The sequence below is a fragment of the Takifugu rubripes genome, chromosome 6 (genome assembly GCF_901000725.2).
Source record: "Takifugu rubripes chromosome 6, fTakRub1.2, whole genome shotgun sequence".
Taxonomy (NCBI): domain Eukaryota; kingdom Metazoa; phylum Chordata; class Actinopteri; order Tetraodontiformes; family Tetraodontidae; genus Takifugu; species Takifugu rubripes.
The window spans coordinates 9,742,376-9,764,441 of NC_042290.1; the positions used below are offsets into that span (position 1 = coordinate 9,742,376).

Genomic DNA, 22,066 nt, shown 5'->3' on the forward strand with positions numbered 1-22,066 from the left:
ATTTAGCAAATTGGTATTTTTATACAAAATAATTTGTGTTTGCCACAAAAAAAACTCAAATCCTAATTTTTAGTGGACACCAGCCTTCACGAAGCTTCTCCAGCTTTTGTGGCCTTTCAGATTTTGACCAAAAACAAAAAAGCTGGAGCTGGAACAAGATAAATCACGAAAGATCAGCATCAGTTGGTTGGAAGCGACTCAGCTGGAGAATCATTTAATTATAGTGAGGTCAAAGGGAATTTATTACAAATTATGTTCGTGTTTAACTCACTGAACTCTGTCCTACTGGTCGACAGATCAGGGTTTTAGGTTCGAATATATTCCATCAGTAAGATACCAATAGCATCTTTTTAGATCTTAAAATGACGTTTAGAAGATCGGAACTTTGTTTGAAATCAGAAAAATACAATTTAGCAACAACTATCCCTTCAAAATCTGATTAAAATCAGATAAATTCAAATAAAACGACTGTCTTCTTTAAAATACCAACGTCCTTCAGAGAAGAAAATTGCACCTCCTAACAAACAAATGTGCTGTTTTTCTGGGATAAAAAGCTTTTTTGTTTGTTTGTGGTCAATTTCTGAGTGTTTTTGTTCACGTCCTTTAATAAAATCGAAATGCTTCAAATCTGTCCTGCGTGTTCTGCGGCAAAAGCCCGCAAACGTGCACCGATCTGCGGCTGAGGCCCGCCGGGAACGCGCCACAAACATCTGTCTGTCCCTCAAAACGGCTTTTACGCGCTGGTTTATGCTGGCACACGTGACCTGCGGCTGCAGCCACATCTGGATCCGCGTGTGATCGACTGGGAATGAGATCACCGACCTAACAACATCTGTCATGTTCACTGGCTTCAATTTCTCGAGGAAAATAGAAGCTAAAATCACGCACGGGCCGATTTTAGATGATCATCTTGTAAAGATATTTTAAAAGCCTGTGGGTAGTGAGATATGACACTTAAAACCAATAATAATAATAATAATAATAATAATAATAATCAGGATTAATTACAGCCAAGCGAATGAGAGCTGTGCTTATTTTAGCCCGCAGATAATTAATTCATTAATCAATCTGTCACCAATTAATTCTATACCTGCATTAATTAACATTTACGGGCTGGAAACAACAAGCAGACCTTTCAGTTTTTATTAAATAAAAGTGCATTACATTAACCTGCCAATATACACAAGTGCGCAGGCGTCGGTCACAACTGAAAACATATAAATAAAAATGCGGGAATTATCTGCGTGTACAGGTGCGTTGCGGTGCGTTCAGGGTCCGAGATTGGTGCGTCGAGAGGCCTTCGCTGGCCCACGAAAACAAGACTTCGGAAAGAAGACTTGCGGTTATTTACGAAGAAAAATAATAATAACTGAAGGTACAGAAAAAAAGAAACATAAGTTATTCACAGCCGATCGTTTCTATGGATACGACTCGCGTTTTATATTTACAAGTTTCGTCCTCAGTCCGCGTTTTCAGAACGAAACCACAAAATCTTGGTTCGTCTCCTCACCTTGTCCGGATACATTAGCGTTCCCGTCAACGTGCAAAAAAAAAAATAATAATAATAACAATAAAAATTGAATTCTAGGGTGAAAGCCAGAAGCGTCCCGCTCCGAGAGTCCGTCTCGTTTCCACCACGAAATATAAAAACGTCGCCGTGAATTAGGAGCTGTCGTTCTCCGACGTGTGCAGCAGCAGCGCCGAGCCCGGTTTGTGTTTCTTCAGCAGCTGTGTGATCTTCTCGTCGTCCGAGTTGGGATCCAGAGGCTTGTTGTAGTCGTCGTCCTCGTCCTCGTTGTCCGAGCTGCCCTTCAGCCTCTCGGTCTCCGAGTCCTGCTTCTTCTTGGCCGTGGCCATCTCGGCTGCGTGCTTTTTCCTCCATTTGGTTCTTCTGTTCTGAAACCAAACCTGCGCACACACACACACACACACACACGCATCATCGTTTTTTCCATGTCACATCAAAGGGAGACAGTTGAAAAACGTAGAAAATGGGAAATAAAACGTCCCGATCACATGGAAGCGCGGAGGCCTCCTGCGTAAAATGGCATTTTAATTAAAGGAACGACGTTGTGCGTTTGGATGATTGTGGGGATATTCGGGAAATGACGACAGAAATCATCAGGAATCTTCCTTCTACCTTGACTTGGCTCTCGGTCATTCCCAGGGAATAAGCCAGCCGCGCTCTCTCGGGCCCCGCCAGATATTTCGTCTGCTCAAAAGTCTTTTCCAGCGCAAATATCTGCTGTCCAGAAAACGTGGGCCGCGTGTGTTTCCTTTTGCCGTCTTTGTCCAGTAACACGGAATTCTGATCTGAAATCACACACAAGATGCTGCATCAGATAGAAGTTCCACCGATTCACAACTTTTATATTAAGTTTACTATATTAAGACAAAATAAAAGGATGCAAGGGGGGGTGAGAATATCCTGATAGAAATATCATCTCGTTTAATCTGGTTTTAATTTACCACATTCATTTATGAGAAGCTCGGGAATGTGTTTCAGCCAACACACACACTCACGGGGCGAACACGCAAATCTGGCGTCCCTCCAGTGCGGACTCTGCATGACTCCCGGCCAGAAGATCGGCGTCCTCCCCGGGAGGTCCGCCAACGGCTTCGGGTACCGGGCCACCGCCACCGCCGCCGCGCCGGGGCTGAAGTAAAGTCCGGGAGGAGGCGGCGGGCTGAGGCTGCTGAACCGCGGGAGCCCCGATAGAATCCCCGTCGAGGAGGAGGCGGCGGCGACGGCGGCCGCCGCGGCCCCGGCGATGGTGGCCGCGGGCCGGTTGAGGATGTCATTGATCCCGTGAGGGGTGGCGGAGGAGGACTGCTGCGGAGAAGCGAGCCCCGAGGACAGCACCGCGGAGCTTTTGATTCCGGGGGAGGACACCGCCATGCCGCCAGGGTTTGGGGAGGTGGTGGCCGGCGAGGTGGAGGAGAGCGGGTACGCCGGGTACAGCGGGGTCTTCATCTCGGTCATGCTGTGCAGAGCTGCCAAAGGAGGGGTGCTGAGGAGGAAGGCGCTCTGTCGGGACCCGTCCATCTGACCCACCGCTAACATTACCACTACGGGATCCGGGAGCTCTGGAGCAGCTTTCTCTGGCTCTTTAGGGCCCTGAAAGTGTCCAGACTAAACAAAGACCAGATCCTCTCTAGAGTCGCTCTCAAAGCCCATGTCAAGATCAAACTGACAGCCCGATCACAAATATTCAACGCGCAAACCCCAGAAGCCGAAAGAGGTGATGGGTGAGGGTCCTCCGCAGGGCCAGGCGGCTCCGGGTCCACTTTACAAGGGGGCGAGAAAACACACTTTGTCTGCTCAGCTGAACAAGTTGTGTGAGATAATAAAACATGATCATCTGCTCCTTCTGTCTATTACCTCCAAGTCCAAACTTTCAGAGGAGGAAGCGCGGAGCACAAGGGCTCCCTCTGCTCCTATTGGCTGAGAGGGCGGTGACGTCAGGCCCTGCGAGCCCGCTGATTGGCTGAGCCGATCGGCCCGGACACTCGAAGGTGAAATAATCTTTAAGATTTCATGGACTTGTGGGTCTTTTTTAAAGGTCAGCGCAGAACCGTGATGATGTTTGAATGAGCATCATTAGCTGTTATGTGTAAGGAGACAGCAAACTACTTAATGATCATGATCAAGCCGATTTATATGATTACTAAAACACTTAAGTTACGTTAAATCATCGGTGTTCTATCTTTAGATTTCTAGGGCACTCAAATGTAAAGTATTTGCAATACGAAATAAAGAACTAAAGAATTAATTCTACATTGACACATATTTTGTCGAGAAACGGAGAGAGAGCATAAATGATAAGGCCTTTTTGTCCTTTTACTGCAATATAGAGAATTACTCCACCGTGAAGACAGATTATTAGTCAGTTTTCTGGAATTCAATAATATATCTTCTAATTATTTGACAAAGCTATGATTTGTCCAACTAAAACATGTTAGCCTAAAGATCATGTCACCTGTGTGCTGCACATGAAATAGTTTAAGGGAATTTAAAATTTAAAAAAAACGTGGACAAATATCCTTTAAGTTGGTTGGGTTTTTATTCGAATGTATACGTAACTGTAACTATTGCACATTCAGGTAATTTATCCATGTCTCATAGCTCCTAATTGCCTGAAGTCTTGAAATTCATATTTTTATTGCGTGTAAAGTAAAATCTACCACCAAACAGAAATGTTTGTACTGTATTTCTAAGTGCAAAAAAGGCACTTTCAATACACTTTTAACGCAGTTTAATTCAAAAGCTTTTGACATTGCTATTTATCACCTAATGATTTAAGCGTCCCTTTGTTAAGGTTAAAACGGTTAAGAGGGAAAAATCAACGTCGCTATCTTAGTTCAGCTGATCGTGTCGTATCAATTATTTTACTGTGATAAAAAATAGTGTAATTGTGACAATCTCTCACTATCAGTGGGAGATCGTGTTGTTCTCTCCATGAGAAAAGCGCGTTGCCCCAGTAAAGGCCAAACGTTGGAACAATGGCGACCCCCCGTGGTGATTTGAAGGATTGCAACGCCAAGAAAACCATCAATTAACGATCTAATTGAGGTGTCGCGGACAATTCCAATCTATTTATTTTAATCTCCAACCGAATCCGCCCAGATTTCCTGAATCATTCTCAAAAATTCAAACTTTGAGATATTGCAAAGTGGGTTCTTTTGTGGAATGTGGGGCAACACATGACCACGAAGCACCGTAAAACTGTAGTAACCAACATTTAATATTTTAACTTATTTGCAATACGTGAAAAGCAATTTTTACCAGGGGACATATCCAAGACTAGCACATTACTTTTAAACAGGGCTGTCAGAACCAGCGTTTTTTGACCTTCCAGGAATATTCACCTGTGTTCCCACCTGCGTTGGTCAAACCTATTTCCTGTATAAAAATTATGGCCAACGAGGGCCGTTTTTTAATGAGCATTTACTCCAAGTGGGTGAACAGTGCATTGAAATTCTGATCATAAATTTAGGACAATGAAAAACCCAGTGGTCAATTTTATTCTAAACAGAAAGAAACATTGTGGATATTATTCACCTCTAAATTTGCCCATTATTGTGAGCGTTTGATATTAAAGTTCACTCAAGATCTCAGCAGCCGAGTTGGTCAAAAGGCGTAAAAATAAGAAGCCCGACGCTCAACTGTTATTAACAAGTGTTGACTTTTATTCAGATTCACTCCCGTGCCATCAGTTTCTGCTTCTTCAGCTTCTTCTGTGAAACCTGCGGAGCAAACGCAGCGTTAGTGGCCACACGGGCAGAAACGGCGCCCGTTCAAAGCGCAGGCGTGCTGCTCAGGTTCAACGGTTTGTTTTCATGGTTCATCCAAAGGTGTCCTAAGTGGTCATCAGTGCAACATCTGTGGGACACGGCCCGTCTGGACGCCCTGGTCGCCCACGCACTCGTACCTTTTTCTTCTGGGCGATCTCCTCCTCTGGTTTGGGGACGATCTGCTCCTTTTCGGTCAGGATCATCTCGATGTGGCAGGGAGAGCTCATGTAGGGGTTGATGCGGCCGTGAGCGCGATACGTGCGTCTCCTCATCTTGGGGGCCTTGTTGACCTGGATGTGTTCGATGACCAGAGAGTCCACATCCAGGCCCTGGAAACAAACCCGTCCAGAAAACCCGTGAGAACCAGAGTGGGCCAAATATGCCTCGCAACAGCAAAAAGTTAAACACTTCCCGTTTCCTCGAGATTCACAACCTTAGAATAAGAAACGTGTTGCCGTACCTTCAGCTCAGCGTTGCTCTCAGCATTTTTAAGCATGTGCAGAAGGAACTCGGCACTCTTCTTGGGCCAGCGCCCCTGAGTCCAACCGAACTGTTTGGCCTTGAGAAGAAAACAAATGTCAGCAGCCATTTCTGTGTGACAGGAAGAGTCAGCGTGTCCTCAGAAGGAGCTCAGACAAATGATTAGTTTCATCTTTTATCCAAAGGTGTCCTAAGATGGTCATCACTGCAGCTTCCTCAAACACCAATAACCTGTCTTAAAGAGAACTCCTTGAACCCACCTGGGCACACCTGCCGACGCCGCCATTGTAGCGACGGAAGGGGACGCACTGGTGTTTGACGACGACGTCCCTCAGGTATTTGTTAGCCTTGCGGATGTGCATGCCCTTGATGGCCTGGGCTGTCTCACGGGTGTTCTGGTGGGTCAAAACAAGCAAACATCAGCTACAGCTGCACAGAGAAAAGGCAGGAGGTGAGGAATTCTGATGGAAAGGGGACATTCTCAGAATCTGCTGTGATGAGTTTTAAATGAATGGTAATGATACAGTACATAGAATACACACAACAGCTGGCTCACATTCTAGCAACTGACATGTAGTTTAAATGGATACTTGAAAACATCGTTTTAAATACCTGAACCTGAGGTTTAGTAACCTAATAGGACCAAATGTCAAAAAAATCTTACCTTGAAGTGAACCCGGAGGTTGGAGCCCCTCGACTTGCATGCTGAAATACATGTGAAGTATTAGAAGGAGCTCTAATAACATACAAATATTCTTGCAACACGTGTTTGCTCAGGTTATTCGGTTTTATTTTCATGGATCATCCAAAGGTGTCCTAAGAAGTCATCACGGCATCCGCGCAAAGGTTTTAGCAAATGAATCTCAACATTTACTCACATTTCGTCGGGTTCTCGGGGTCGAGAGAGTAGCGGACCATTTTCAGATATCTGCGGGGAGAGAAACATGTGGTCAGTACTCAAGGAAAACTCCCAAGGTTGGTATATATGTTAGCCACGTTAGCATTAGCTTGAGTTGGCAGCGCAACCCAAATGTCGCGATTGCCACCGAGACGATTGATTTTATGAGCAGACGTAACACCATAGAACCCGGGTTAAACAGTAAAGAAGTCTTAATTTAGTTAATTTATCATCTAATCGTGCCAACATGGCGGATCCATGACGCGCAAACCGGCATCCTCACAAAAACCCAGTTAAAACTGAAACGCCGGCTCTATATCGAAACATCTAACATCTTTTGATGCGTCTAACACTGATGTATAGATCAGCAACGCCGTGAAAGCAGGATGGTAAAGATTTAGTAAAGATTAAACATAGATTCTTGTCTTCATATGCTGGACTAGTCTCCTACCTCTGAGGCCGCAGAAGGAAGAGGAAGAAGCGAGGGCAACGCTGCGGTTATTCTGATTCTCGTGGGGTTGACTGCCCCCTGCAGGATGGGAGGGGAAATGTAAAAAGCATGTAATGACGCTATTTGGACACTAGATGGCGACATCTGCACTATAAAACGACTTTATATTTAGCGTTTGTGAAGCCTGCAGCCTGCGTAAATAAGTATTAGTAAATACTGGAGGGTCCGGTAAAGTTGAAGAGGAAAAAGCTGGGAAATAATTACCAGTAGACAGTAATAGCAACGCAGTATTAATAAATAATATTAATAAACACTCTAGAGTGGTACTAAAGCATTTATTGGTTTATTTTTATTTGGTATTTCATGTTGCACTGTGAAATGTTGGATTTAGCTACATTACAAAAAAACAAAAAAAAACAACCTTATGTGCACTCTCACCGTGAGTCAGGCACAACATTGCACTGTAAATAATGTCCAAGCTGGAGGGGGTCAACATACAAAAATAAAGATATTATTTACATCAGACAAAAAAAGTCCTCCCAACAGAGTTCAGCATTTGTGAGATACATCCAGAAATATAATTAAAAGAAAAACAGCCTGGAAAAAGACCTGATGCAGTTTTCCACCTCTTCCCACGGTTTCAGGATCGAAGCTCCTAGAGGACCGTGTCAATAAGTGTCTGTACAAATTCCTCATCTTTTGCATAAAAGATTTTTTTAATTTTACATCATTTTTCAGGGAACAGCTGATCACATGCTCGACCAAGCAACAGTGCAGCAGAGTGAATGACTGTAGTTGTGAATCAATGTATGTGTGGTGAGGGACAGTTGCCCCCGTCGTCCCAGAGGGGAGACGTAGCCGTGTCAGTCCACGTCCACCTTCGTCTGCCTCAAGAATTCAGCAGAGGTGAAACAAAGGTCAACCCAGTATGCAACTACATAGTTATGTCCACCTATTGATTTTAGCTGCAATCAGGATCATGAATTTTCTGTCCTTCTCTAAGCTAGGCTAAGCTAACTAGGCTACATTGGCTCCATGCTTCTTTGACAGCTGGAATGATTCCTGCAGCTGCATTTAAGTGAATACAGACACAATAACAGCCCCAGTCTGTCTTCAAATGTGAGCATGGACAAGATATGTACACGTGGAAGCAGCAGAGGATCTCCTTGATAACTGAAACTCAGCACGTTTGCACATTTTCCTGCTTTGTTCAGAATCGGCCATGAAGTTGACGTTGACGTTGCAGATATTGCGACGTTTCTCAGCCGGGAGGCGCCAGGAAAGTCCAGTCAGCTCCTTCTAAGTTTCCCAACGCTCAAAACAACTGAAAATCCATAAAGTGTTTACAGATATTTTTTTTTCAAAATGTTCAAGCTACATTTTTCAAATGCAAAATAGTCGAGGCAGCAGGTTCAGGTCCGAAAACAGGAGCTGGTGGGTCACGGTGGGTCAGTGACGGGACTACAGCCCAGCTCAAGCTGCACTTTGTGCTTGTTGGGTTCGGCGTCGCCAGCGTGAGGCACCCGACGGAACCTGGAAACAGAGCAAAACGTCCACTTAATATCGACCTCCAATTTGTAACTGAAGCCACTAGAGCTGCTTTAAATATCGATTCCATTTTTCCGACTGTAGTTTCCTACACAATCACAGGTGAACTCACATTTTTAGGAACTAGCCAGCGTTGCTGTGCAGCCTTCAGCATTAAGGGTGGGGGGAGGGGTTGTTGAAGGTGCATGAAGCAGTCTAATAAAGAAGGCTTAGAAGAATACACTGAAGTGGAAGCGGAGGCAGAGGCCCTGGTGATTGGGGAGGCCCATAAGCCACAGTCCGGACATTCGGGTCATTTCGGTGAGGGGCTAAGCGCGGTTGGCATCGGTGGGTAAACCAGAGCCACGTTGACGCGTTCGGAGCCGTTCTTTGGACAAACGATCTCGGTCAGCCCTTCGGGCCGCGGCTGGCTCAGCAGCTCACCTGCAACATAGAAGACACGGTTACAATGAGCGGGCAGGACAGACACGAGCATTTCCCAAAGCTATCGACCTGTTTACAAACGTGCGCGCGTCCCGACATTTCCCAGTAGGGGGCGCTGCGTCGCCCTATGTCTGTAGAGACTGTTCCTAGCTGGTCGTTACACAGATGTTGGGCAGAGTTGAGGAGCAAACCCTCATTTATTTACCCTCTTCTCAGACTTGCAGGCAGAAAATTAGCTTCTACAAGCTCTGCTAACCAACCACAGAAGAGCACAGATGATTTGACAGCTGCACACCTGCATATTTGGACCATAATTCCTTCAAACCCTTTTTTTTTATTCTGCAGCATATCAGCTTTTACATGTATGCTAACAAAAACAAGTAAAAGAGTATTTTTAAAAAAGACAATCAATCTAAATGAGGATCAAATATTTCGCCCTGATGTAGAAAGATGACATCTAAGATGACAGCCTGAGTCGTCTGTGTGCCTCATCTCTAGTTTCCTGTGCACAGAGTCCAGAGTTGTCACAGCAGATATCCATTATTTAGACATTCCTGCTCCATTTAAGTTTGAAATAAGATAAAATATGAGAAAGTTTACACCAGTATAAACTAAAGCACATCCCCTAATTCTTGGTGCTTCCTGGGGCTTTTCCTTGAGCTACAATACCCAGACAGCTTCTGTCAACAGAGGCTGAGACACACACACACACACACGCCCTGGCCTATTTTCTTCTTCCTTTAGCGGTCCGTGTTATCAAACAAGAGGGCTGTCCCGGCTTAATGACCTTAATCTGCCCTTGTCTCAGACGGCTACATCTGCCCATGTACCTCCTGCATCAGGAACCAGGCTGAATCCTCCATCACACGCAACCTAGCATCAAAGCTTCAGGAGCTAATGAAGCTAACGAAGGCAATTTAATCAGGTGCTACGCGTACCTGCTGTTTAAAGGTGTTTTAGTTTCATTGCACTTTATTGCAAAGTGCAGTTTATTTACTAATCTGACTGTCACGCAGAGAGCGGCTCAATACCAGAGGTTATTCTTCACAGCCTGGATTATATTTACATTAATACCTTGATTTTCCAGGACATGTGCAGCTCAGTGACAAAATCAACAGGACTCATTCTGATCGGGGTTTATCAAACACACACACACACACACACACACACACACACACACACACACACACACACACACACACACATGCACTGACCTGCTTTCTTAACCAAAATCATACACACATTCTAATCCAGCCTCTGACTCTCCTCCAGTTTGTCTGCAGAGCCAAAAGCACAGATCATTATAACCCGGATTTATTCCAGGAGTTATTAAAAATTGGAATAAAATCCAAGGCAAAAAGGATACGAAATAAGAATTGAATTGCATTAAACGGGTCGGTACCACCGCCCACCACTAGAGGACGCGACCGCCAGTGACCTTCAGAAATGAGGAGTTGTTTTTTTTCTCTGAATTTTTCAAACCACGTGGCTTATTCTCCTCAAGACTGATAAGGATCATATTACTAATCACTAGTGTTACCAGTATGGATCATATCCATAAATCTATCAGTCATTTAAACTGCAAGATGCTTCTTAAACATCATGAAATTCAGAGAAAAACATGTGGCACTTTTCTTCACTTTTGAATTATTTGTTGTAATTTGAGCTTTAATTTAGGGAAAAGCAAGTACATTTTACACACAGACATTCAACACGGAGAAGTCTGCCTGTATAAATATGCAACACCATTAAAATCGAACTGTCTGGCTGTTATATCCTGATGAGTAACACTTCCTGATGGAATAAACCACACTCTGGAGGAGTCATCTCTCACACACAGACACAGACACACACGCACACACACACACACACAGTGAGAGTCTGCAGCAGCATTTATACCATTAGCGTTATTGATCGTTTCAGCTCCCTCTGGCTTCACTTGTGCAGTTACTGTAAATGTTCCAGTCCACATCGTCAGAGCTTCAGCCTGGAAAGAAAGTTTCTACGAAGGTGGAAAACATACGACAAACAGCGCTCACCCCAAACAACCCCGACGGAGGTTTTCACCTGAAAGCACAGAGGAATGCGATGAGGATTTTTGAGCCCTGAGTTAACGTCTGCAGGTGTTCTTCACAGGAAACAACCTCCAGAAAGAATTTAGATGAACCTGTTCACCAGGGTGATTTCAGACTTTGACACCTGATGAATTCACCCTGGGTGGGGTCGATCTTTCACCACCGGCGGAGGATCCGCTCCTGCGGCGCCGCGAGTCAAACGTGTTTTTCATTAGTGGAAGCAGCTGACAGCTCACACATCCAGCTGTGTGTCCTGAACTGGGTCACATCCTCCAAACTGCTTCCTCCTCCCCACCTCGTCTGCCTTTCAGTGACTGACAATAACCTGACAGGACCAAGCAGGAATGCACACTTCTCACATCATTTACACTACCCCCCCCACCCCCCCACCCCCACCCGCCCACGCCACCCCCGGCTCCCCTTTTCCTGCCTCCAGGAAACTCCCACTGGGACGCTGGATAGTTGGAAAAGAAAAACAGCGAAAGAATCACATTGAGCTTCATTCATAAACGGAGCCGAGGCATCCCAGCGAACTTCCTGCTCTATTGTGACGGGTCTGGCGTGGAGGAACCGAAGGATTTTAAGGAATTCTGAGCTAAAAAAACATCCAACCAACCTCCCTGCTTTAGAGGTTGGGGGCTCACATCCCCAACATGCTCTTCAAAAGCATCAGAGGGTTAAAAAAGAGGTGCTGGGGGGGTAAATCTCAACTTCTGTGAATTTAAATGAAAAAACCCTGGTGTAGTATCACGCCTGCAGCCCCTGTTGGTGTTTAAATATTTACTCTTTGACTTAAAATAGCGATCCATCTGAAGGAGGAGGAAGCCTGAGTGTGGTGACAACGTCGGCCTCTGCCGGGTCCTCCGTTCTGATGGAAACATCCTGTTAGGCAGGTGGCCACAAGAACAAAAAATAGAAAAATCATATGTGTTTAATCGGCTTAGAGAAAAATCTGATCCAACTTAGTGGACTTGATTTTTTTCTGGCCTCATCTAGGATGGAACTAATAAAAGTAATCTGCGGGATATCTTTTTGTTTCCATGGTTACACGGTGAAACGAAGGCGAGCTGCTGACGGCTATCTCAGCGTGCCTTTAACAGCACAGCTGCATCATACATGATGAATACCTCCAGGATATGTGGTATTTTCCTTTACTTGAGTAACTAAAGTATAACAGTTCTGTCCAATGTTGAAAGCTGAACCTGGTTGACCTCCCTGACACACGCGAGTTCACCTCCACCAGATTGACCCCAGTCAAACCCGACCTGACAGTCAGTAATCAGTCGCCACCCAGTCGCTCCACAAATAGTCCGCAGCTCCGGTTGCAGACGCACAAACGGCGCAGAGAATCCGGACCGTTCGGAATCTTTGATTTGGTTTGGGTCTGTTTATACGTGTCAGTTTGCGGCGCGACAGACGGACGGACGGAGGAGCGGAGGGCGCAGCAGCTGCCGGGAGACGGTCAGAGGCCGAGGGCTCAGCTGGAGGATTAACGCTGTAATGTGTTGAAACAGGATCAAACCCAGCACACAATCAACGCCGTGCAAAAAAAGGCTAACGTGCTCAGATGGCAGTTCTTTGTACGCCTTTTTACAGCTTGTGGAACATCCAACGGCGAGCAGTCGCCTCTCCACCACCAGCCACGATGCTCACAAGTCGTTTGGGCTCATCCGCTCGCTTACAGGACGGTTCTGTGGAAACCCGAGACAGAGACTAACAGGAGAGGCTCCCGCACACCCCGGCGGGGCTCCGGGAGCGCCGATGAAATGATATCTTTCACACATCTCCTGGAGCTTTGCTGTGGCCTTTTACTGCAGCTCCACAACTCAAATAACAGGGAGCAACAGGAGCTCGGCGCCCCCAGTGTGCACCCGCACTCAAATCAACGAAAACAGGGTCAACATTACACAGAAACCAGTCGACCGGACACCTTTTTAATAATGGCCGAGCGCCACTTTACATCAAATATTTGCCGACTCTCGCCGAACCCAGGGTGAACGTGAATGTGTCGACACAGCTGAGATCTCAGGCTGGAGCGAGGGGGGAAAAAAAGAAGACGGGATATGTGAAATGGAGCAGAATCAGTCGCCTGGATTAGGCTCAGAGACTCGGCCTCGGTCAGTGTCTAACAGACTACAGTTGATAATCCCCTGTGATCAGCAGCTGTACAGCCACAGATCCTCAGGAATGCGCGGCCTCCTTCCACTGCGTGGAAAGCCGACCAGAAATATCTCAAACCAGTCGCTCAAGGGTCCCAGAGGCCAGCCTACCTGCGTGTGCGCTGTCTTTTATCAGGATTGAGCCTTTAAATTACAGCCTTTTATCTGAGAGGCTGCGAAAATGACAAAGAATTCAAGGAATTTCTCAGGCTTTCAAAGGGGAACTGAAATTTGAGGAGGGTTTTTTTGGCGCTCATGACTAATAACCCGCTTGTTGACATTCCAAAGACTCACAGTTTGACCACAAACACGAGTTTTAGTCTGATGCACGTCTGTCCGTCCCCACAAAGCTCCAGGTTGCTCTGTAAAACCGTGTGTGTGCTCCGTTGTTTAGAACATCTGTGCTGTAATAGGATAAACGGCATCGTGGTGGTTAGCCGGGATCTGTGAGTCACTCTCCGCTCGAGTAGCTTCACGGCAAAATAAATGCAGGTTTGTGGACTCGTCATTGTATTCACGGTTTTTCTTTAGCCGCGAGGCTGCCTTTAGCGGCAGAGCCGTCATTACAGCACTTTTCACTGTCCAAGTTCCAAATAAACGAGCATCATCGGTCCACAGGGTCTTCAAACTCCATCTGCAGAACTTCTTAGAATAGAACCTTGACCTCTGGACCCTGCAGCCTGTGTTCACATGAGCTCGCAGGGGTGTTACATAATCACATCCAGGGATTTAAACAAGTCCCACTTGCAAATTGTCCAATAAATGAGATGCAAATGCTTTAATTTGCCAAGTCATCTAACTTCTGGACACTTGATTATCAGGTTGCTCCGTTCAACATGTCACCTGACCGGGCTGCACGCCGCTGCGAGAGGACAGATCGTTCGGCCGGTGGCAGCTGAACGGCTTCAGGCCTGTTGACAGGGACGACACATCCGTCCTCACGTCCACGAGGACTCCCTCATAAGAATAGAAACTGTGATTTGAAACCACTGAAGATGGTGTTAAACTCAGGCCAAAAAGGTCAGCAGCAGAGTAAAGCCGACAACTTAATCTTGCATCGAATAAACTGTAATCAAAGGTTCTCCAGTCGGTGTATTTATTATTATTTATTATCATTAAAATGGACAAAACAAACCTCTTTTATTTGGACGCACATATCGAGTCGTGCTGAAACAGCATGTTAGCATGTGTGTCTTAGCACTGCTGCACACTGTTTCTCTGTGGGTCACCCTGACAACAGCAATATTGTCCAGTTCACACGTTATAAAAACCACGTTGTTCGAGCACAACTGTGCACATTGTTCACAGTAGCTCTGCAGTGACAATGACCGCAAGACACTGACAGCCTGGTCAACGTCCTCATAAACTGCATTTCCCCCGTTCAGTTAAAAAAACAACAAGCAACGAGCGTTAATGATGTACAACGCACAAAAGGTTTGTTGTTTGACGAGCGGAGGAAGAGGAGGAGGATGTTGACTGGTCGTTACAGACTCAACCATGCAACGTATGGTGCATAGCACAGAACTGGTGGCACTAATTACTTCCATTGTAGTAGAGGGTTTTTCCCCCTCAAATATTTCGCATTGTTTTCCCTTTTCATTGACTGCTGAGCCCTCTGGCATTGCGAAATTGTGTCTCAGGTCTCAAAGGGGTACATTCGATATGCAGCAGCAGCCTCCTTTCCTCAATATATATGGGATATATCCCATAGTCCCAGAAATATGTGTCTATTTGCAGACCAAAACAAACGGGGAAGCTTGTGTTTCTCTGACATCACAGCTCAGGTGAAGTCGGCGGAGGTGTTTAGCAACTAACCGCCATGACGGACCCACCCATTGATCCGGTGTCTCCTGTCACGTGGCTGAGGGAAGACAACGGCCTCAGCGCGGGGTGATGTAACAGGATTCTGATCCTCTCTACAAGATTACCCCTCAGCACATTACGCTCGGACAACTAAGCTAAGCAAAGGCTACGGCGCACAGCGATCTGGCTCTTTTACCCTAAGGTTTAGCTAGCGTCATGTCTATTATTAGGTCCACACCTATGCACGGATTAATTCTGTTTACCTGTCAATCATGACCTTTCACGCATATATCCAGATAAACCGCAACATAATGACTACTGACGAGGACGGAAAACAAAATTGGAGATGTTTAAAATATGGGAGGAGGGCGGAGCCTATTCCACTACGGCAGTCAGCCACCAGAGGGCGGTCAAAGATGCTTTGACCCCCCTTTTGAGATGATATAAGTCCACTTTTCCACATGTATCTTATTAAACTTTCTTGGGCCGTCCGTTAATACTTAGAGTAAAAGGACCTTGGCAGTATTTGTGACGTTATACTGCGAAGGAAGATTAGCACCTCAGCTGATCCACAAACTGTTGTTTTTTTCCCCAGGACTTTGTTTCCGTAACAACAGCTCCTTTATGCCCGTGGCCACGAGTTACTAATGCAAAGTCATCCAGCCAAAGAACTCACTTTACACAATTCTGCTAAATTCAGAGCACAATTTCCTTGTGCTCTACACCCCCCCCCCCCCCCATACAGGGTTTACAAATCTTTCATCTATGAAACCTTGTGTGAGATGGTCCCTCATCCCCTCTCACCATGTGTTATATTTTACACCTTAATCTGAGTTTATGTGCTCAAAGGACAAAGCAGTGACCATGACAAGAAAGGATGCTTCAACCTTTGTCTTTGTCTCCTTATTTTGACTCCTGCTCTCCTCTCAGTTTGCATCATCGCCACTGTTACCTCGGGTTTCCTCTAAGTCGGTACCGGACAACGTATCCATATGGGCCCAGATTTACCACCAACCTGCACATGTGTGGCTGAAAACAACACAGCGCCTGGGGTTGAGGCCAGTCCTCTAAACTGCTGTGAGTTCAATCCGCTCTGGCTTGCTGTTCATCCACTGAAGCTGCGGCTCGCTTTAATCCCGACTGATCTGGCAAACAGAGTTAAGAGGCGCAGCGGAGAGTCGACCAGAGATCCACCGAGAAAGTGCTGACTAAGTTTGGGATCTGGTAGTTAGATGACATCACGTGTCACCACATCAGTATTAGATAGACAGATTTGAGAGTTGTTACTGGATGCTGTACACCTGCTTTGTTCTGCATGTACGGATGAACAGAGCGAAAGAGTAAAAGATCTGAAAAAGCCCAGGTTGCTGAAACACATTAGAATTAAATCAGATATACATATAGGTCGGCTTTGGTGCCTTTCCTCAGGTTCACCAGCGCTTTGCACCATCACACACAGAGGAGCAAGGCTGAGAAAGCCCGAAGGAAGGAAACACATAAATAAGATAAAACGGATAGAAAAAATCAAAGGTTTGATAGAAGAATCTAGAAACTCCAACAGGAGACGACCTGTGTTTGGTCTGTTGGAAGCCAGGGAGCCAAACTCTGCATCAGCGGGCAGCACACAAAGATCTTGTCCATAAAAGGCCAAGTTAAACACTCTGCACGTTACAGAAGTGTGTGTGTGTGTGTGTGTGTGTGTGTGTGTGTGTGTGTGTGAGAGAGAGAGAGAGAGTCAGAGGATACACGTGTACAGTAACCGGTACATATTAAAACATTGGGCCTGACTTTAAAAATAGGAACTATTTGAATGGGAACTATTTGAACGCTAGTGTGATTCATGAGGCGTAAGTATACGGAATTGAATGTGTCGCCCCACCCGTGCATACAAATAGCGTCTGTGTTGTGTGGTGGTGATTAGAGGAGAGAAATACAGATAAATCTTATCATTGTGTGTCAATAATTAATAAAGGTGGTGTCATTGTCATCGCCTCTGAAATCACACATCAAAGGATGGCGTGATGAGACCTTCCACATCAACTGACTCGACCTCACAGTCCTTATTTCCACGCAGCAGGTCTCCTTGAGCTAATCGGTGAGGTTTCTACTGAATTAAGATCTAATCCATCACATGACACTGTGAGGAAATTCCTGCACAGCTGCCTGCAAACAATCTGTGATTAAATGCTGAGCTGTTTCCTTTCTTCAGCCCCTACGAGAAGAACTATAAAGGATTCTCGTTCACTGCCTGAGCGGGAAGAAAAAGAAATCTCTCTGATCCAGACTCTTATCAGTTCCAGAGAACACTGCAGCTATGAAGCGATTCATTAAACCTCACTGCTCTTATCACTGCGTGTTTATAGTGAAACTGTTTTACCACATCCGGGGTCAGACGCCACAATAGAGAAACATTTCTTTGTCATGTTGACAGACATGGGCCCCTTCTGCCGAGCTAACACTTTTGTTAAAGCTATAAAACATTAACGGCCTGTTCGTAAAATCCCCAGTTCCAAAGAGTCCATCATGACCCTTTAGAAAAGCAGAACGGAACGGAAGAGTTCTGCTTAAGGACTTCAGAAAAAGTCCAACTGAGGATCCGCAGCAGTGTGAACACCTCTGAGGAGAGACTCTCCAATGTTAAGGGAGCTAAAGAAAGCTAAGCTAGGAAATTATCCTAACATCATGACATAAAAGACCATAGCCATGTGATTTTATTTTTTGAGGAAGAAGGCATTTTATTGTTGCCTAGCAACAGCTCTGGTGCAGTAAAAACCATAGCTGAGCAAACAATGTCGTCGTTGTGCTGTATTGTTGACTTTACACATCAGCTTTAAACAAGACGCAACATGTTAATCTGCGATCTTTGGAGAAACAGTTGGGTGGATTCTGTTGGAGCCGAACTGGAAATGTTTGGAATCGCAGAACCAGCATAAGACTGACGTGTTTTTATTGAGTTCAGCGATGAACATGTCAACTCATTAAGGTCTTCCTTGTTTTAATGAAATAAAACCACATTTGCCTGGTCCATGACTGGTCTGAGATCAACACTGGGGTCAGGTTAAAGCCATGACATCATAACCCAGGCTCATTTTAACCATGCAGTAAAAACAGGCCAGCCCATCATGATGACCTAATCCATTACCACACCAGGATTATCTCTGCCCCTGTACCCCCACCCCCACCCCCTCCTCTAACCCAACATCCCTAGCCTGCCTTTCTAACGCCCCCACTCACAATGATGGCTTCCCAGAAGAGTTTATCATCATCAAAATTCTTATGCGAAACTACTTAACTTACACACACGGACCAGTGTGAGCGCCACTCCAGACAAGAGTGTAGTCTGGAGTTGTAATCAAGAATCACATATGAAACACTTTCATCATTTTTGGGAATTTACAGAAACTACGCCTAGGCTACTGACATGACGTCTTCCCCGTCAAGTTAGGATAATCTACTTACCTGGAAAGGCATGTGGGCTGGTCGACCCTCTCTTGAGGCACTTGGAACACAGAATCTGTACAGTGTAATACAGGCCAGGCCACTCCTGCAGCAGCGTGTTCAGCTCCTCCACCAGTGGAGTAATGGCCTGCCACGCAGTCCAGATGTTGGGCAGCGAGGCTTGGCTGGCGATGGACAGAGTCTCCGCCTGTAGTTTCCCTTTGGAGGGCATGTGGCTGATCACCACAGGGACTTTACCTCGATAGGCAAAGATCTGATACCTGCCGTCTGACCTCTGAACCACGTGGCTGTTGATCTGCACACTGAAGCGTGCAAACAGTCCAGGAGGAAACAGGAAAGGGAAGCTGTACTGAATGTGCAGCTGCTCTACAGAGAAAAAGTGGCACAGAGGCAGCGAGCCAGCACTGGAGGCCTCCACTTCGGGCTCATCGTTGCTGATGTAGCTGGGGAACTTGTACCAGGCTGTGGATCCATTCAGGGGTTTGCTGCGTGGTTTATTGATGCAGTAGCAGATCCCCATCTTCTCCAGCAGCTCCATGATTAGGTGGAGATCCTGCTGGGTCTGAATGAGTGGTCTGAGGAGCAGTCGGATGATGTTGGATGGTAAAAGCCCCTGCTGGAGGAAGCCTTCCACAAGATGCTGCAGATGGGTCACCCTGAGGTTCTCCCCCTTCTCATCCTCTATAACTAAACTGACCCTCCCCTTGTCCCCCCTCTCTCCCTCAGAGAGGAGCCTATCTAACAGAGTTGACTCATCCCTCTGGAAGAAAACATTGAGAATTTCAATGAACCTTGGAAGATTATGAAATACATAGTCCTTTAGGGTGAGGCTGTCCTCAAAATAGAGCAACTTCCCACTCTCGTGCAGGTAGGATAAGGCGCTCTGAAGGCGGTCCTCTGTGAGACCTGACTGGAGGCCCAACCGGGCCGAGTCCCACCATGACAGCCACAGGTCTTTGGACTTAAAGTGCAACTCCTCCAGCATCTGCCAGGACTTTGGCAGGACGCGATGCAAATTAGGAAAGATCTCCCTGTTCTCCACCATAGACATGAGTTTTTCCTTTAACCTCTGAATGTTTCTCTGGGTCTCGGTGCAGCTGACACCAAGTAAAGGGGACAAAATCTGCAGCCGGTGGTTCAGCATGTACTGAAGCTGGGACTTCCTTCGCCTCAGATTCCTGTCAGAGACTCCATAGAAAAGGACATGAGGGCTAGATGAACGGACACTGTAGCCCTGCTCCAGAGCCTGATCAACTAGCAGGGCCAGACTCTTCAAACTCTGGATGTCCCTCTGCTCCTGTAGGCCGATCTGTCTGTGAATGTCCAGAGTCTTCTCCTCTACTTCCTCCTCTGCACACAGGTCTGTGTGGGTTCCCACGAGGCACACTACTGCATGGGGTACTTTTGCATTCAGGAGGTGGAGGAAATACCCAACATGAGCATAAAAGTTCCTGGGAGAATATGCTTTAAGATTCACCACAAGAGTGTACAGAGCACCGGCAGAGAGGAAGAAGGGTTTAATGAGGTCATAGTTTTGCTTCCCTGACAGATCATATACTAGAAATGTAAGCTGGCTATCAGTGTCTGCCACCCAGTTAGTGACTTCAATGCCTTTGTTTCCCTGGATTCTTTTCGGGTCTTGTTGTGTGCTCACCAAGCTCTGTCTGAGCTGGGATTTCCCAGCACTTTTCGTCCCCATCAAGACCAGTTTCAGCCGTGGCTTTACAGCGAGTTGGGAATTTGCGAGTTCCTTCTGATAGGCTGCAATGTAAGGGATACCCTTCATACAGACCTCATATGGTGGTTGAATGAGTGGATTATCTTTCACCTTCCAGATATTCACTCTGGACAGCTTCCCAAAATTATCTGGAAGTATGGCTATTTGATTACCCTGTAAAACAAGTTCCTCCAACATTTCCAGATCCACAATGGAATCTGGAAGATATGTGATGTTGTTGTTGTCCAGCCAAAGATTGTCCAATTTCTCCAGGTGTCCGATTTCCTCGGGAATATGAGAAAGTTTATTCCTGCTCAGGTAAAGCTCCTCTAATCCGGTGATGCTCAGAATGACATCCGGGAAACTCTCAAACTTGTTGGAGGACAAATTGAGCATCTTCAAACTTTGCAGTTGACCAAAATTGACAGGCAGTGCAGAAAGGTTATTTCCATCCAGCATCAGGCTCTCTAGGTTTTGGAGTTGGCAGAACGTGTCAGGTAGGATTGGAATGTGAAGGCTACTGAGCCAGAGGATTTTAAGGAATTTTAACTTCATGATGTCAGCCGGTAAGCTTTCAAACTTGTTCCCAGAGCAGTCGAGCTCCTCCAGGCTACCGAGGGCTAGGATTTCAGGAGGGAACTGGTTCAACTTGTTGTGATCGGCGTCCAGGGTCCGCAGGTTGACGAGACTGGAGAAGAACCTGGGGATATCATGCAGGTCATTGAAGCTGATGTCGAGCTCCTCCAAAAGCTGAAGCGCTGCGATCTGAAGCGGTAGATGTTGGATTTTGTTGTGACTGATGCACAGCTTCTTCAGCCCTTTCAGCTGACCCACGTCTTCAGACAGGCTTCTCAGACAGTTATGGCTCATGTCTAATTCCACCAGCTGGCCCAATTCAAACACCGCACGGGGAACCGCTGTGAACCTGTTCCTGCGGAGGACAAGGATGCGCAGGTTGTTGAGGGTGGATCCCAACCCATCTGGCAGCTCGTGGAGAGAGTTGTTGCCCAGGTTGAGCAGCTCTATCTCAGCTATGTCCTCCGGCAGAACGATCTGGTCATCTTTGGAGCACAGTGTGAGCTGCCGCAGGTTGCTCCTCAGCTTCCTGGAGCGGAGGGCGGCATCCCTCCACAACCTGACCGTTTTCAGTTTGTTCTCCTTATCCTCCATGGCGCTGCAGCCGAAACCCTCCGCCTCCTCCTCCTTGTTTTCATTGAGAGTTTTCATGGATGCTGAGCTGGCGGCATGTCGGACGGTGTGCCTCGAATATCAGCGCGCTCCCGAACAATAAAGCCTCCAGCGCAGAGGAGATAGTAGTCGATCTGGGTCGAGAAATCGGCGAGCTTTCAGTCGCGGACGGGAGGAGGGTCCGAGGCTGTGGAGACATCCTTTCTCCTGCGCAACTCAGCACACAATGAAAACAATCCACCGCCGTTGAAGCTCCGGGTCATATCCACGGGGCGATGGCGCGCATCCGCTCCCTCTGACCCTGGACTCCACGTCGCAAAAACATGCCCCCTTCTCGGATCTGTGCGCTATGGCGCGTAGCACGGTGTTCCCGACCAGCCGAACCTTGCTGGGAACAGGGAATGAAAGCGAGGCGGGAGCAGCCGCTCACCCACACTGCGTCAGACAGCCGAACACTCCCTTTCTCCTCCCTCCTGCCGTGCGGAGAGGGGGGAGATAGTGTGGCCCCCCTCACGCAGTTAAAACTGCCTCTGCAACGACACAATGGTGATAAATATAGGAAAATAATGC

The 22,066-nt window shown here is 46.5% G+C and overlaps 3 protein-coding genes and 3 non-coding genes across 7 annotated transcripts; all 6 read right to left on the reverse strand.

Annotated features, from left to right (window-relative positions):
- Positions 1 to 1,130: 1,130 nt before the first annotated feature.
- nkx6.1 (NK6 homeobox 1) lies at positions 1,131 to 3,728 on the reverse strand. Of its 2 annotated transcripts, none has more exons than XM_029837992.1 (3): positions 2,470 to 3,728; positions 2,141 to 2,313; positions 1,131 to 1,908 (listed from the first exon to the last, which is right to left on the reverse strand). In XM_029837992.1, exons 1-3 carry the CDS (start codon positions 3,062 to 3,064, stop codon positions 1,663 to 1,665), a joined length of 1,014 nt encoding a protein of 337 aa, XP_029693852.1. In that variant the 5' UTR covers positions 3,065 to 3,728; the 3' UTR covers positions 1,131 to 1,662. The 2 variants fall into 2 exon arrangements, with proteins under 2 accessions (XP_029693852.1, XP_003979334.1); XM_003979285.3 differs by having other exon boundaries at positions 2,524 to 3,722.
- A 1,439-nt stretch (positions 3,729 to 5,167) lies between these two features.
- Positions 5,168 to 7,192, reverse strand: rpl17 (ribosomal protein L17). The gene is made up of 7 exons (XM_003965375.3): positions 7,125 to 7,192; positions 6,654 to 6,703; positions 6,440 to 6,480; positions 6,036 to 6,170; positions 5,756 to 5,854; positions 5,433 to 5,624; positions 5,168 to 5,247 (listed from the first exon to the last, which is right to left on the reverse strand). The coding sequence occupies exons 2-7, from the start codon at positions 6,691 to 6,693 to the stop codon at positions 5,200 to 5,202; spliced, it is 555 nt and encodes a 184-aa protein (XP_003965424.1). The 5' UTR covers positions 6,694 to 6,703; positions 7,125 to 7,192; the 3' UTR covers positions 5,168 to 5,199.
- Positions 5,314 to 5,380, reverse strand: LOC115250270 (small nucleolar RNA SNORD58). Its single transcript, XR_003888854.1, has one exon. It is a non-coding gene; the product is annotated as a small nucleolar RNA SNORD58 (small nucleolar RNA).
- On the reverse strand, positions 5,921 to 5,986 carry LOC115250269 (small nucleolar RNA SNORD58). Its single transcript, XR_003888853.1, has one exon. It is a non-coding gene; the product is annotated as a small nucleolar RNA SNORD58 (small nucleolar RNA).
- Positions 6,544 to 6,611, reverse strand: LOC115250264 (small nucleolar RNA SNORD58). The gene has a single exon (XR_003888848.1). It is a non-coding gene; the product is annotated as a small nucleolar RNA SNORD58 (small nucleolar RNA).
- Positions 7,193 to 7,448: 256 nt separating the features above from the next.
- mfhas1 (multifunctional ROCO family signaling regulator 1) lies at positions 7,449 to 22,032 on the reverse strand. The gene is made up of 3 exons (XM_003965463.3): positions 18,592 to 22,032; positions 8,785 to 9,095; positions 7,449 to 8,657 (listed from the first exon to the last, which is right to left on the reverse strand). Exons 1-2 carry the CDS (start codon positions 21,533 to 21,535, stop codon positions 8,965 to 8,967), a joined length of 3,075 nt encoding a protein of 1,024 aa, XP_003965512.1. The 5' UTR covers positions 21,536 to 22,032; the 3' UTR covers positions 7,449 to 8,657; positions 8,785 to 8,964.
- Positions 22,033 to 22,066: the final 34 nt, after the last annotated feature.

Excerpts from the sequence above, each read along its gene's own strand:
- nkx6.1 (XM_029837992.1), bottom strand. The coding sequence starts at position 3,064 with ATGTTAGCGGTGGGTCAGATGGACGGGTCCCGACAGAGCGCCTTCCTC. Across the intron at positions 2,314-2,469 it reads GCTTCTCATAAATGAATGTG|ATCAGAATTCCGTGTTACTG; the intron begins GTAAATTAAAAC and ends GTGTGATTTCAG. Across the intron at positions 1,909-2,140 it reads TGACCGAGAGCCAAGTCAAG|GTTTGGTTTCAGAACAGAAG; the intron begins GTAGAAGGAAGA and ends GTGTGTGCGCAG.
- rpl17 (XM_003965375.3), bottom strand. The coding sequence starts at position 6,693 with ATGGTCCGCTACTCTCTCGACCCCGAGAACCCGACGAAAT. Across the intron at positions 5,855-6,035 it reads GCGTCGGCAGGTGTGCCCAG|GCCAAACAGTTCGGTTGGAC; the intron begins GTGGGTTCAAGG and ends TTTCTTCTCAAG. Across the intron at positions 5,248-5,432 it reads AGATCGCCCAGAAGAAAAAG|GTTTCACAGAAGAAGCTGAA; the intron begins GTACGAGTGCGT and ends TTTGCTCCGCAG.
- mfhas1 (XM_003965463.3), bottom strand. The coding sequence starts at position 21,535 with ATGAAAACTCTCAATGAAAACAAGGAGGAGGAGGCGGAGGGTTTCGGC. Across the intron at positions 9,096-18,591 it reads CAGCCCACATGCCTTTCCAG|GTGAGCTGCTGAGCCAGCCG; the intron begins GTAAGTAGATTA and ends TCTATGTTGCAG.